The 15196-nt window shown below is 36.1% G+C and overlaps 1 protein-coding gene across 1 annotated transcript; it reads left to right on the forward strand.

Moving 5' to 3' along the window:
• Positions 1 to 11298: 11298 nt before the first annotated feature.
• Positions 11299 to 13756, forward strand: LOC146522987 (ladderlectin-like). Its single transcript, XM_085142975.1, has 6 exons — positions 11299 to 11418; positions 11499 to 11576; positions 11850 to 11956; positions 12754 to 12888; positions 13164 to 13275; positions 13419 to 13756. Exons 2-6 carry the CDS (start codon positions 11516 to 11518, stop codon positions 13487 to 13489), a joined length of 486 nt encoding a protein of 161 aa, XP_084999101.1. The 5' UTR covers positions 11299 to 11418; positions 11499 to 11515; the 3' UTR covers positions 13490 to 13756.
• Positions 13757 to 15196: the final 1440 nt, after the last annotated feature.

Raw genomic sequence — 15196 nt, forward strand, 5'->3', positions numbered from 1 at the left:
CACCCAGGACCTCAAGCAGGAAACCACCATCCAAGGGCGTAGATTTGGGATGGGAACGGACATGTCCCCATCAATATCCAGCAATTATTGAAATGTCGCCACCAGTAATTTGATCTCTTTGAGTAAAAAAAACTAACCGATCTGTCAACGTCTCATTCACCTAGTGGTGCAGAAAGAGTTAAATTACGTTCTCTACTGGAGTCTTACCTCATGTGACAAATATGGCCAATTTGATTGGCTGTGCCCTTCAGGGAGCTCTGTTTAGTTTTAGCAGTGGCAAGCCTGCGCAGTGAGGACCTGCAAGGAAGAGAGGAGGATGGCAGCAAAAGGAAGAACCTGGATATAAGAAAGTATTTTTCAAAGAAACCTGTAAGTGACTTAAAGTCAAGTTCACTCATATAATGTGTCCGTCATAATAACGTTACAGGCTATGCTACGCCATACATGCCAACCCTCCTGATTTTTCCGTCACTTAAATAACTTAAACATGTTATTGTTTGGCCTTTTTCAATGTTTTATTTGTCCGTGAATAAAATGGTTTGGCTGAGATTAAAGTTATTAGATTAGATTAGATTAAATAAAACTTTATTATAATTTAAATTTCTCTAACTAGAAATATATGTTAAAAAAACAAAAACGATTTTCAATTTTTTTGTAGTTTATTGCACTTTTTTGCAATTTATGTAATTACTATGCACTTTAATGCAGACATATTATTAAAATCTGGGCTATAATGGTTGTATTGATGTATAGCAACTTGAAATGCTCCCAAAAATGGCACTACACCATGTAAAAATATAATATAAGCTCTGGCGGACTTGGTTCTATGGTAGGTCTTAAAGGGTTAACTGCAAATAATATAATATAATAGTTTGTCTTTGTTTCAGTGTAATCTATCAGGACAGGAAAAACAGCAATGTGACTTGAAGTGTAAATTATTTATTTCATTTTATGCAGGTTAAATGTCGCATCTGTTCTGCGGAGCTTTCTTACACAAACAAAAGCACCTCCCCAGTGTTTAGACCATGTTTTTTACAGTCAATGGTTTAGACATTACAGAGCCAAACATGAAAATAAGACAAACACACCGAGAATGAACACAGGTCGGCCTATATAGACACTGAACAGCTTTATCGTCATTTTTTTTATTAATATGTGTTTTATTATTTTGAAATCAAGTATCTAGGAAGAATGTTCTGGACCAGGCAGTCCTGAATTTTATTAGGACTGCCAACCCCTTAGTATTGTGGAGAGTGTCGGAGAGAAACATGCCACGATCAGAGGATCCTTTAACATACTGGGGGAATAGGAAGACATCTTATCAGAACCTTTTCCACCTGGCTTTACAGTTTTTGTGTACCAGCTTCATCTGTTCCTGTGAGTTTTCCGAAGCTGTGGAAATGGTGTAAAAAAACACAATAGACTGAATGCTAAAACATTGGATAAACTTATTTTTCTGAATAGAAATTTATAATAAACTCTGAGTCAATTACATTTAAATGGGTAATATTACATTCACAATACTTTCATTTTAATTTTCACTTAATGTCATTCACAATATATTTTAAAGATGTCTACAATATTTGCAATACAAAAGATATAAAATGATTCTATGGACAGTACAATACCTTACAGTGTACAAGTATGACTAGGTCATTGAATCAGTGTCTGTTGTGAGTCTCAAGTAAGTTGCCTGCAATGATATTTAAGGTCCAGCAGGTGTCAGTATGGAGCAAAACAGCAACACTGTGTCGACACAGTGTCGATACAGTTTGGGGAATGTGCTGAAACGCTTCATGAGGCCTCATCTACCCATCACTACTGTGTGGAGGCAGGAGTAGGACCCAAACGCAAAACTCACCACACAGGAATTAAACTCAAAAAGCTGCTTTATTGCAGAATGGCACAAAAATATAACAACTAAACTGGGACATGGATAAACTGACACACAGGGAAACACAGCCATGAGGGAGATCACAACACTGACACACAGACACACAGGGCTTCAATACACTGGGAAATAACAAGGGGAATGAGACACAGAAGGGGAGCACAGCTGGGAGAAACTGGACATAACGGGACCAAAGGGAAGCGAAACTCAATACATTCACAAAGGGCACAGACCTTCAAAGTAAAACAGGAAATGTAACATAGACTTGACTTGACTAGGGGAGACAGAGCAACTAAGAAACACAGAGAACAATAACAAGGAGACACAGAGGGCAGCTACTAAATACTCAGAAAACTAAAGAGAATACAAGAAAGCCGAACTAAGACACTAGACCAGGGGTCTGAAACCTTTAACACCCAAAGAGCCACTTGGACCCGGTTTCCACGCAAAAGAAAACACTGGGAGCCGCAAATACTTTTTGAAATCTAAAATGAAGATAACACTGTATATATTGTTTTTTACTTTTATGCTTTGTGTGAACAACTAAAGTAAGTAAAGTTTATTTATTAAGCGCTTTTCACAGACAGGCAGTCACAAAGCGCTGTACACAAATATTCAATTCAATTCAATTCAATTTTATTTATATAGCGCCAAATCACAACAAAAGTCGCCTCAAGGCGCTTCATAGATACAGAGAAAAACCCAACAATCATATGACCCCCTATGAGCAAGCACTTTGGCGACAGTGGGAAGGACAAACTCCCTTTTAACAGGAAGAAACCTCCGGCAGAACCAGGCTCAGGGAGGGGCGGCCATCTGCTGCGACCGGTTGGGGTGAGAGAAGGAAAACAGGATAAAAGACATGCTGTGGAAGAGAGACAGAGGTTAATAACAGATATGATTCAATGCAGAGAGGTCTGTTAATACATAGAGAGTGAGAAAGGTGACTGGAAAGGAAAAACTCAATGCATCATGGGAATCCCCCGGCAGCCTACGTCTATTGCAGCATAACTAAGGGAGGATTCAGGGTCACCTGGTCCAGCCCTAACTATATGCTTTAGCAAAAAGGAAAGTTTTAAGCCTCATCTTAAAAGTAGAGATACTGGTTCCTAAAATACTTTTGTTATGGTTTCAATCATGATCACTTTTTCATTACTGTTAATCCAGACTGTCTCTCACTGTCACGGTCCTGGGTCGATGACCCAGTGTTTTGAGTTTCTTGTGTCTGAGTTTTTGTATTATGATCTTTGTTCTCTTTGTTGCCCCAGTTTATGCTTTAGTCTAGTGCAGGGGTCGGCAACCGATAATCTCAGTAGAGATTAAAAATATTAAAATAAACAATACAATCAATAGACATTATACACAATGTAAAAGATCAAATGTAAATAATGTAAAGAATATAAAATACGTAGATGAACAAAAGGTGTGTTTGAACAGAAAAGTTTTTAACTGCTTTTCAAAAGAATCCACAGAACAACTAAAGTGTGTTGCTTATGAAATCCATGAAGTGCTACAGAGAAAATTACATTTTATTTATGTAATTAACACATTTTGAACTCTTAAAGAAATATAACAAAAGGAAAGACACCCAGCTAAACTAAAATGATCCAGCAAACAAAAACTGTTGTGAGCCACCCTTATATCGCCTTTGGGCTTTTGGAGCCTCGACCTGACTTTTAAAAAATAATTGGAAAAAAGCACTATGCTGCTAAAAAAGGAAAATTAGATATTTGCAAAATTCTGCCTAAATATGTATTTTACCTGGTTAATGTGTGTGGCGGGGCGTGGTCTGCAGCGCCGCTGCAGGGGAGGCGGACGCACCTGAGCTGCACCCGCAATCACGCCTCACCGCCTTAAAGTCTGTGCTCTCTCTGCTGTTGTGTTGTCGGGCTGTGAGCTGAAAAGCTACAGCCGGCTGTATGCGTACAGCAACCGTGTGTGAAAAGTGGTCAGTAAAGAGATGCTGAAAAGCGTGTTCATGCAAACATCGTCGGGTCTGCCGTGATATGTTTACAATAAGACTTCTGGTCCCGAACCTCTGCGCACAGCGTCTGCAAAACGGGGCTTTCATCTTTACGCAGGACTGTAAGCTGTCATCTGTGAGGCGTGAGCGGTGTTTGTTTTAACATAGTTCATGGTGGAGCTGCTGACATAATGTGGATCCGAAGATCCATAACTGGCCTACCTGGGGTCGAAAGTCTCGATAAATGCATGGCGTTTCGGCGGGTATACCGGCTTCCGCGAGTGTGACGCTTATTTTGAGTGATGAAAAAATAATATAATATAATTTTATTTTTATATTTCAAAATCACAATAATCTTCCAATTTAGAACTACAAGTTAAAAAAAAGAACTAAACACAAATAAAATACACTTCAGCTAAATACTTCTAATTTATTTTCCCAAACCACCCGGAGCCGCAGTATAAGGACAAAAGAGCCGCATGCAGGTTGCCGACCCCTGCACTAGACTAAAGAATAAACTGGGGCAACAAAGAGAACTAAGATCATAACACAAAAAAACTCAAAACACTGGGTCACCGACCCAGGACCGTGACAGTGAGAGACAGTCTGGATTAACAGTAATGAAAAAGTGATCATGATTGAAACCATAACAAAAGTATTTTAGGAAACCAGTATCTCTAAAGATTTGAAGAGAAAAGGAAGTTAATGATATTCTGAACAGTGATTTATGTGCTTTTCATACTGACCACAGAGATGCAGGAGTTAAACACAACTACAGTACAGACTAATGATTCATTTTAATTTTCAGTTCAGTTTTATTTATGTCACATCACTTCACAAGATGCTTGACGTGCATGAGACACACATGTTTACTCTGTTCTGTAATATGAGAATGTTCTTCCAACTCCCATTAAAGAAACATGTTTTTGGCACCATCAGTCTCACATGATACTGAATAAGGATGTTTCTTGGAAAAGGGTTGGCTGCTCAGTCAAGACACTGAATAAATACCAGAGAAATTAAACAATGGTTTGAAGCTTCTTATTTATAGTTATTCACTTCATCAGTATTTTCAAGTCATTCTTTGATAATGATGGATCTTTGATTGAGTAATATGATTGAACATGGAAACTGCAGCTACAGGTGAAATAATGTCTGACATTATTGTGCTGCAAGCTGTAAATTCTGTAACCTCAAAAAAGTGTTTCTGTTGTAAAGATCTTTGGGACGGCATGAGGCTGAGGGTTGAAGTGTACACTGTCAGGTTTCGAAGGTTGTTCACAGAGTGAACTGTGATGAATTTTAAAATCTACATCCTTCTTTCCCTTTAGACATTAAAACTATTGTGGGAGAATTGCAGTTAGTATATTTACTGGAATATGAGAATGTTTTCAGATCCACTGTATCAGCTAAAGTATCACATGTGTTACCAACTCTTGTTAAAGAAACAAACTGTGTTTGCATCATCAGCCACACAGGGAACTGAATCAGGATGTTGCTCTAAGGTTATGTGCTCAACCAACAGCCTGAATAAATAAAACTAAAAAACTGATATTAAAGAATAGTTTAAAATCTGAAGTGTTGTCTTCTTTCTTATTTTGTGGGACTGATGTTTTTTTTGTTGGATTCAATATTTCAGAAGCGACTGCTAGATTGTTTATCCTGTGTAGGCTCTTAGGTCACATATTTCTCGAGGCAGAAGACTTGCTTGTACTTTATTAATTCCAAAGTGCTCAGTCTTGTGGCTCATTATGTAATGTAACTGATATTTGCACAAAGCAGTGAGGCAGAGTTGAAAGGGAAGGTTTACAAGATGGTAGTGAGTCCTGCTGCGATGTATGGTTAGGATAGGGTGGCACTGGCAAAAAGAGCTGGAGCTGAGCTGGAAGTAGCAGAGTTAAAGATGCCAAGATATTCAATCAAAGTGACAAAAGGCACAGGATTAGCAATGAATATATTGGACAGGTCAGGTCTAGTAGTTTGGAGACACGTGTATAATTCATACTAGGGTGAGAAATGCAGTCCATGGAAGAAATATGAACAACACTCCTTAGCAAGAAAGTCAGAATAAGTATTAAGTAAGTATAAGTATAATAATAATAAGTATTAAGTAAGTAAGTGTGGCGAAATGATTGATTGATCTCACCTATTAGTTCATTGAGATGTTGAGATCTTGTACTGGTTGTTTACACATGGCAACAATATTGAATATAACATTTGTGTATTTGCATGGAGACTAAACACACCTTACTCTGTTTCTGTAATTACAGTTTTACTAAAGAATGAAAGTATTTACAAATGCCAATCAGTAAGGCTCTGAAGAATACGACACAGTCTCCTGAGTGTTTACTCAAGTCATTTAATATTTAGCTCTCTGCATAAGCGGGATAGAGACATTCAGCTGAGGGCAGAAGAATTTATTCGAAAATGTACCTGAAAACTTCATCCCCATGCATTGCTCATTGTCTCTGTAGTTGTTAGGCTCCTTCTGAAACCAGCTCGATCCAAAACCAGTAACCCTCCTTAAAAACAGAATAATACAATAAATAGATTTTTACTCTCAGATCATAAATAGATGTATATCCAAACGATGTTCTCAAAGTAAATATTCATGGGAAGATTCTTTTTAACTGTCAGACTTTGTACAGTAAAAACTAAAATATCTGCCAATCCATGTTCGCTCACTTGCTTTAGTGGCATCAAATATCACCGTCTGTGCCATCATTGCACAGAGCAGGGAAGACGCAGTCAGCAGCTTCATGATGATATTTAGTATCTCTGTAAGAAACAGATGAAATAGGTAACTGGCAGTTACTGGCTGAAAGAATAGAAGATCTTCAGCATATTTGTAACACACCTGTCGTAGAATATTGTCTCATCTTTTAAGCATCAACTTGTAGCTTCTGACTTCCAGAGTGGAGACCAGTGATTATATACACTTTCCTGTATTTACATCTTATTACAGACACACTGAAAATACACTGAAGCATGTTTTGATTCCATGCTTCACTGCCCCAGTGTTTACCAACCTTGCATAATTTTCTCCACCCAGCTTGAATTTCATGGCTATTTAAATTAAAAAACATTTGTGCTCTGGGGAAAAAAAAATATTGTGCCATTAAATACAATTCATCACAATTAATAAATTACAAAGCCTCCAATTAATAAGATTGTTTTTTTTAATCGAGCCCCACCCCTAACTTATATATTTGTGTTCTCTTTCTGGAATGCTCCTTGAGGAAAGAAGCAGCATGTGAATGAAACCAGAGCTGGATTTTCCTCTGCTTTCAATTAGGCTCATTTGCTCATCTTTATTTTGTAGGTAGGTTAAAGTGTAGCTACCTTTTGAAGTAAAATAAAAAGTCTGAAAAATGAACTGAAAGAAACTGAGCATCCATGAGTCTTGAATTCCATTAAAGTTAAAACAACATGAGTAATATCAGGCCAGTATGTTGGATGAAGACCCTGACAATAGGACCCCCAATGATTCCTGTTGATCAGCACATTGTAATAGTGGGGAGAAAAAAATAACCAAGCAGAACAGACTCATGGTCCTATGTACATCTACCAGGTGGTATTACAAGAGTGGACCCATACGGTAAAAAAAATACATTTTTCCTGGCCAAAATATATTTCAAATATATGGTAAATATATTTTGTATTTGTGATGCTCAAAACAAATTAAATTAAATTAAAATAAAATATATATTTCTTTCAAACCAAAATACATTTCAAAAGATATTTACGTTGAAGAAAATACATTTCCAACCTTACAGTTGAATGTATATCAAAGTATCCCTTATTTAAAATGTATTTAGTGCAATAATAATAATAAAAGTAACAACATCTGCATCTCATTGCATCTGCAAAAACAGCTGGATTCAAACAAAACAGTGTCAGAGGTCTAGCAAGAATTAGGTTATTTATTCATTTTGTCACGGTCTTTCCGGGGCAAGCCGTGTGGTAATTATTTAGGACCCGGAAGCGGCAGCTCTGGTGCAGGTGAGTATTTATTTACAAAAGAAAATACAACAGAAATGGCGCGGGTGAAGCTGTAACAGAAAACCTAAACTGGGCAAACTAACAAAACAAACCAGAACAAAGATGCAGGGAGGTCCGGGGAAATATACACAGAGAGATGGATGGAGAGACGCAGGGAGACCGAGGGGAAACAACACAGACAAACCAGCAACGACTAAGACAGAAGACACGACTTAAAAACACTCAGAGAACACAGGGAGATTACACACAGGTGGGGGACACAGCTGGGAGTGATTAACGTGACGAGACTAGGGAGGCAAACTGAAAACACTCACATAAGACGCAGACCTTCACAATAAAACAGGAAACACACACACGCAAAGACACAGACTAGAAAACGCGGACTTAACACAGGAATAGATGGGCAGAACAGAATAACACTAAACAGAAGGAACAACAGAACCAAAATCACTAATAGAAAACACAAAACGCTGGGTCAACAGGACCCAGGATCATGACACATTTGCTTACAGTATTTCACATTACACAATATTAGCATTCACTTGACTTTGAAATTATCTGTCAGTGATACAGTACACAAAATATAACAACTGCTATATACACTTTAGTTTTTGGCAATATATACAATATAGTACTTAAAGAAACAGTCCACTTTTTTGGAAATAGGCTCATTCTCCATCTCCCTCAGAGTTAAAAAGTTGAGTTTGACCATTAAGTCTTTGGTCATTTTTCAACGCAATGCTCACGGTCCCTTCGGATTCAATGATGTATGCTAAGCTATGTTAAAAGTGTTATCACCATACAAATCGGCTGTATGGATTCCAAAATGGTCAGACTCAACGTATTAACTCTGAGGGAGTGTTCCTTTAATGATGCAATATAATATTGCACTTAATGACTTAATGTAATGTATATCTGATGTTTTGCCATTTAATGTTTAATTATGTATGTTTTTTAATGAACTGGTTTAAAATCACTTCAGAAAAATACCACATGGCACTGAAGAAAATCATGTTTTCTCTTATTTAACCTCATTTAAGGAATTAACACTGATTAATGCTTCTAAAAATGTAATTAACTTTTAATTTTTCAGTGTGAATGATCAGACATTTGCATTTGATCTCTGCAGCAAGAATACCTGTAAGATGTCCAAGACGTTTTGATACTGGTTCAAAATAACTTGGATTTGAGGCACAGAGACTATGCTTTGCTCGTTCATAGAATCTTCCGATGGCATAACACGTCTCTCCACTTTCATTTTGACATATTACAAATCGTTTAAAGTTAAAGAAATTTTGATCATCATCATTCAACATAACAGTGAATGAATGACGTTTGAGTACACGACTGTAATCTTCTAAGTGAAACACCTCACCATCTGTAATGATTCGTTGAAAGTACTTTACTCTGCTCCTTTGTACCCCATAACGACTCAGTGCCATATATATCTTCTTGAAAATATCTGCTTTTGTGTTCAACAGAACAAATTAACAGGTTTAGAACAACTTGAGGGTGATGATTACCAAAATAAAGTTTTATTCCTTTTATCTTATTATCCATTTTATCTTATCCCTTAGCATTTAATTACTTCAGTTATACCAAATAATAAATGACCATCTTATTGGTCTCTTTTTAAGGTTAGTGTTGGAATACAAACATTTTGGGTTAACTGTAATGAAAACACATTTAATGCATAAACCTAAATTGAATTTATTATGAATATTGCACTATAGATTTGTCGAAATAAGTACACAATAGTTAGTTGAATTTTCAAGTCAAGAAATGAAATCAAAAATATCATGACATTTCTAAACGTATTATTTTTTTAAAGAATATTCATGTATTAGTGCATTGAACAAGAAAAAAATAAAACAAGTAATCATTGTACTAATTATGATTTTTACGGTAATTCCTACTTTCTACTGCAATCATATATTCTTACAGAATTTATCATGAAAGAAAGCACTAAGCATTCATTTTGAGAGTTAATCTTGGACAGTGTGGTGGAATTAAGGCACGACGGGACCACAGATCCATGTTTTGAGCCATCTTTATTTAATATTTGCATCACACCACCACAACCCCACACCAACCCCTGAGTCCCCTTGTTTTAACACGGCGGGCGTGATTGCGGATGCCGTGCAGGTGCGTCTGCACGGCACCACAGACCACGCCCCACCACACACCCCCATCGCCCGATTGAGGCCGGGGAGCAATCTTGCACACAAAACAAAAAAGAGACAAAATCAAATAAAAACTTGAAAATGCTACAAACAACAATAAGCATAAGAAAACTGTAAAAAAAAAAAAAAAAACCTGTTGAATTTTAGTGGTATTTGATGAGGGTGTTGACTGAGGATCCACCCATCTCTAAAGAAACAACAGTTTCATGTGATGGTGCCAACAGTGTTTTTTTAATGGGAGTTGGTACAGTAGCACATGAGGAAGTGAGTCTGTGGCTGATACAGTGACTTTGTAAACACTCTCATATTACAGCAAATATTATAATGATACTTCTCTCATGACAACTTGCCATCTACAACTAACTATTTTCCCATAAAGGTGAAGATGGTCTCCAGAGCTGGCACATTCATGACCTTTCTTTTTAAGGTGTAAACTGTAGTAGGATAAATGATACATTTTCTCACAATCAGCTTCTTGTATGGACTTACAAATATTTACAAATACAAACACATTTTCAGTTTTTGCAGTTGATGTTAAAATCATTCAATCCAAGCTGTAACTTGCTTGGTGCATCACAATGACCAAGCCATGTTATGCTATGTGTAAATGATGCTTTTCTTTGAGTTGCTGCAATGAAACTTTGTCAAATCAAATCGTATCAAATCTGATTTGTTCGTTTCCTTTTTTTTAAACTGTCTATTTTATGGCTGTCCAAAGTTCTTTATTGATCTGTTACCCATTTTAGGTATTTTGTTTTTTATAGAAATACTCCGATATCACCATGAAGCACTCGGGTGTGACACTGAGACCAGTGGAGAAACATACATGGGAACAAGACTGACTGGGAGATAGAAAGAGAACACCGAATGCAGAGACAAGACTAAATGGAAGGGATAAGGCTGACTCAACATGGGGCATGGAAACTCCCCTGTTCCGTGCTCCATGATAACAGAAACCTACAGACTAGAAAACAAAACTAAGAAGACCTAAGAAAACAAATATAAACAGAGGGATCACAACTGTAAACCAAAACGAGGAACAGAACCTTAACCATAGAACATTAAACAACCCAGAATCAAAAGTCCAAACACATTTACACTGGGCCAAAGACCCAGGAGCGTGACATCTTTGTTGACCAGCAGTCAATAAATGAAATTAAACATCCATGAAATTCAAGCTGGGTGGAGAGAATTGCGTGAGGTTGGTAAAAACAGGAGTAGTGAAGCATGGAATCAAAACATACTCTGTATTTTCTAGTGCATTTCTTCCTGGTATTGAAATGTAAATATAAGAAAGTGTATATAAGTGCTCATCTCTACACTGGAGAGGTTAAGCTACAGGCTGACACTTGAAAGAGGAGAAGACATTCTACAGACAGGTATGTTACAAATATGCTGAAGATCTTCTATCCTTTCTATATCAAACTGCTAATCACTTTTGTTAATGTGTTTCTTACAGAGACACTAAATATCATCATGAAGCTGCTGACTGCATCTGCACTTCTCTGTGCAATGATGGCTCTGACCGCTGCTCAGGGTAAGTATAAAAGTATGTTACTAGTATCATACTGAATGTTGTGCATGTCAATGGGCTATATGCAGCTGTCCAAATAATAAGATCTATTTTTAAATACATGTTTTTAAAAATAGAAATCTAACGGAAGAAAATGACACATTTTCCAGTTGAAATTTGTTGAAAAGTAAAACTATTACCAATAAAACACAAGTTAATGACCATAAATATAATTATTCCAGTAAAGGGGGAATTGAGTCAGCATTTTGTCACATAATATGTTTGCTTTGTCTTCAGATGAGTGCTATGTTCTCAAGAAGTCCTCATGTCCCCCTGGTTGGACTGAGTACAACAACAAATGTTACTGCTATGTTTCTACACCCTTACCCTGGGGTGATGCTCAGGTAATAACATCAGGACTCACCAGTTACTGTGACTGTGTTTCTTTGATTCTTTAATATTTGGATAAGACCTTATAATAATTTTTTTTAATATTATATTAAACACTTTTATATTGACAATTATTACAATTTTATCAAAGCCAATGTACTGTTAAAATTAGTCTAAAATTATAATAGTATGTATTGATCATTGTTAATGTTATCATTTATTGAATTTTAATAATGCTATCATTTGTTCTAATATGTATGTATGTCATATATGGCTTTACTTTTTAACAAGCAGACAGTAACAATATATTAGTAAACAAGAAATACAAACAAAGAAGCAAACAAACTAAAGTCTCCAGTTTCACGTTCCTACAATTTATGTCATGGATAAATCACCTGTCAATTTTTGCTTCGATTAAAACCAGTTCTTATATGTACTGTGAAATATGCATCCAAGCTTATAATAGCAAATATTATTTTTTTTTAATTTATAAAAATAATGCTAATTATTGCAGTAAATGGTTTAAGCCACCAACAATAACTGCATGAAATAATTCTGAATGATAAATGATTGTAAATGTATTAATCATTAGTCCTTTCAATATAATAATTATTAATTTTTTTTTACTTTTTATTACTTGTTGAATGGTAAGCTATTAATAAAAGGTCAGATAATTAAAATCAATAATTTTGTCAGTCAATGTAAATATTTCTTAGTATGTTTTATTATTATTTGTTTGTTTGTGGTGGTGTAATCATGAAGGCTGTTTTATAAATCTTCTGTAACTCTTCTGTCTTTTTGTTTACTGTAGAGAAACTGTCAATCCATGAGTGCAAACCTAGCATCTGTACAGAGCCTTGGGGAATACCAGCTGATTCAGAGGCTGATATCTGATGGGAGTAGAGCTAATGGACGAACATGGATTGGTGGTTCTGATGGTCAACAGGTATGCCAGTCTTCCAGTTAAAACATAAATCTATCCATTGGATATTTTACTTATTTTTCACTCTTATCTTTTTTTTTTCATTGCCATATAATTCCATATATCTTGTTTCATATATTTGATGTCTTCAGTTTGTATCTACAATGTCGGTAGTAGTGAAAGTAAAGACAAACCAATAAATGAGAAGGTGTGTCCAAACTTGGTAGTCGATGTATAATGTTAAAGTGTAGTTTCGTTAAAAAACAATTTCTTATTTTAAACTTTTTTCTGTTCTGTAGGAGGGTTATTGGTTTTGGATCGATGGAACACGTTTCCAATACGCAAACTGGTGTCGGGGGGAGCCTAACAACTGGGGGGGCAACGAGCAATGCATGGAAGTGAATTTTCCAGGTATAATATTGTACATAATATATACAAGTGCTATTGTCATTATACATAAAACCAAAAAAACCAAAACGTTTTTCTCATATATTCTATATTTTTGTGTCCATGCAACAAAAATTTTGGTTAAAGTTGATTTTTGGGGCTTACAGGAGACCTGTGTATGAATGATCAGTCTTGCCGGGACCGATTCCCTTCTGTCTGCATTAAGAGTAAGTCATGATTCCTGGGCTGACATGAAGGCACGTCATCTGAAAAAGAAAGAAATCGTCTCATATATCACTCAAAATATCTGTTTTCACATCTTTACCTTTCTCTTTTGCTGTAACGATGCATAAGGAATGAAGCGACAAGTGACATAAAATAGTGTGATTGTGTCTTTTAAAAGGAGCAATTGAAATGTGTAATGGAAAGAATGCTTTTAGCAAAAACTTAAAAACAAAACTTTTTTTCTCTTCTGCATCATTAAACTATTAAGCATTGAATCAAACTGGTCTGTGAGTATCTGTGTTTTTGTGTAACATTATGTAAGCTTTCAGTTCAGTTTTTAAACACTCACTGATTAGATTAACTCACTGATAGATTAACCCACGTATAAATCTGCTTGAAATTACACTATTTTCTCTTGAAATTACTTTAATATTTTTAATCTGATGCTGTTTGCTTCTGTGTCCTCCATCTAATTCCTGCTTTTGATGGCATGAGCACACACGAGCATACAATTAGACACACACACACACACACAAAAAAAACACACACATGATGAGGTCTCTTTAAATAAGTCTCCCCTCCTTTGCTTCCCTCTTCCCAAAATTTTTATTTCAGCTAATAGTGCTAAATTTCAGAAATAACCAAATATTTTGCTAAAGCTTTTGTACATTGTCATAATTGCTAAGATACAACCTTGCACCCTTTTCACAAACCTCTAAACACAAACTGAACTTTTTTTCACAAAACCTCTGCAAATACATAATAAAACCATGCTGGGTTACTTTTCTAACTACTTCTGGGTAAAAGCCGTAGGTTTGTTAGTTTAAATGTTGGTTTAAAAGTCGTGACTCAAGAGTTGGGTTGGCGATGTGCTGGGTTCTTTAATTAACTCCCTGGCTTGAATAATTCTATTGGGTCATAGGTTCGCTAGCTTTGATCAAATATTGGGCCAAAATTTTACCCAACTGTTTGTGTAGAAGATACACTTCAGAAGAAGCCACATTATTCTTCTGAAACTGCCATTTTCAACTAGACTGTGACCTGATCAGATATCACTGATTTCTCCTCTACTATGAAATAAAACATGGTAAGCAAAAAGTGAATTCCAACACTCTAAAAATCACTGGGTTATTTTTGATAATTACACTTTACTGGTATATTCTAGAACTTTACTTACTGATTAAAGGCCTTTTTTACAGACAACACGAGCTAGCTCGTAATGAAGAAAGATAAAATTATTTCTACTTAAAAATGCTTGATAATGTCTTTTAAACTTATTATTTGAAATGAGGCTGAGGTTGCTCTGTTTGACAAATTATTTAGAGATTACTACATCTGGAACATTTTTTGGTTTTGCATCTTTTGTTGAATAGATGAATCTCAGGACATGAATCAAATATGACCAAATTAACGAGGGCTCATTTAGCTATGATGGAAGCATAAAATGTTGCTCATTAAGGTGTATGAAATTATCTGAGAGGGAGAGTCCCTCTTGCCACTTGTAATGTTGGGTTGTGTTCAGTGGTTGAGAATAGTCGGTAGAAACCTTAGCAGGATAGTAGGAAGGATACACGATCATACTGGTACTGGCAATTCCACAGCGTATCCTTTAATGCACATTCTCTTCATCAACCACACAAGGCCTTGCAGGAAGTCTCCTCTCTTCAGGAACTCACTCTGCAGGAGGGGGAGATACAGGAGAGGTGGAGGAAGATCTCAG

This window comes from Neolamprologus multifasciatus, chromosome 3, assembly GCF_963576455.1.
Source record: "Neolamprologus multifasciatus chromosome 3, fNeoMul1.2, whole genome shotgun sequence".
In the NCBI taxonomy this organism is placed as follows: Eukaryota; Metazoa; Chordata; class Actinopteri; order Cichliformes; family Cichlidae; genus Neolamprologus; species Neolamprologus multifasciatus.

What these genes read in the sequence shown, in the direction of transcription:
- LOC146522987 (XM_085142975.1), top strand. Translation starts at nt 11,516, where the DNA reads ATGAAGCTGCTGACTGCATCTGCACTTCTCTGTGCAATGATGGCTCTG. An exon ending in GGCTCTGACCGCTGCTCAGG is followed by an intron (nt 11,577 to 11,849) that starts GTAAGTATAAAA and finishes CTTTGTCTTCAG; the next exon opens with ATGAGTGCTATGTTCTCAAG. An exon ending in TACCCTGGGGTGATGCTCAG is followed by an intron (nt 11,957 to 12,753) that starts GTAATAACATCA and finishes TGTTTACTGTAG; the next exon opens with AGAAACTGTCAATCCATGAG.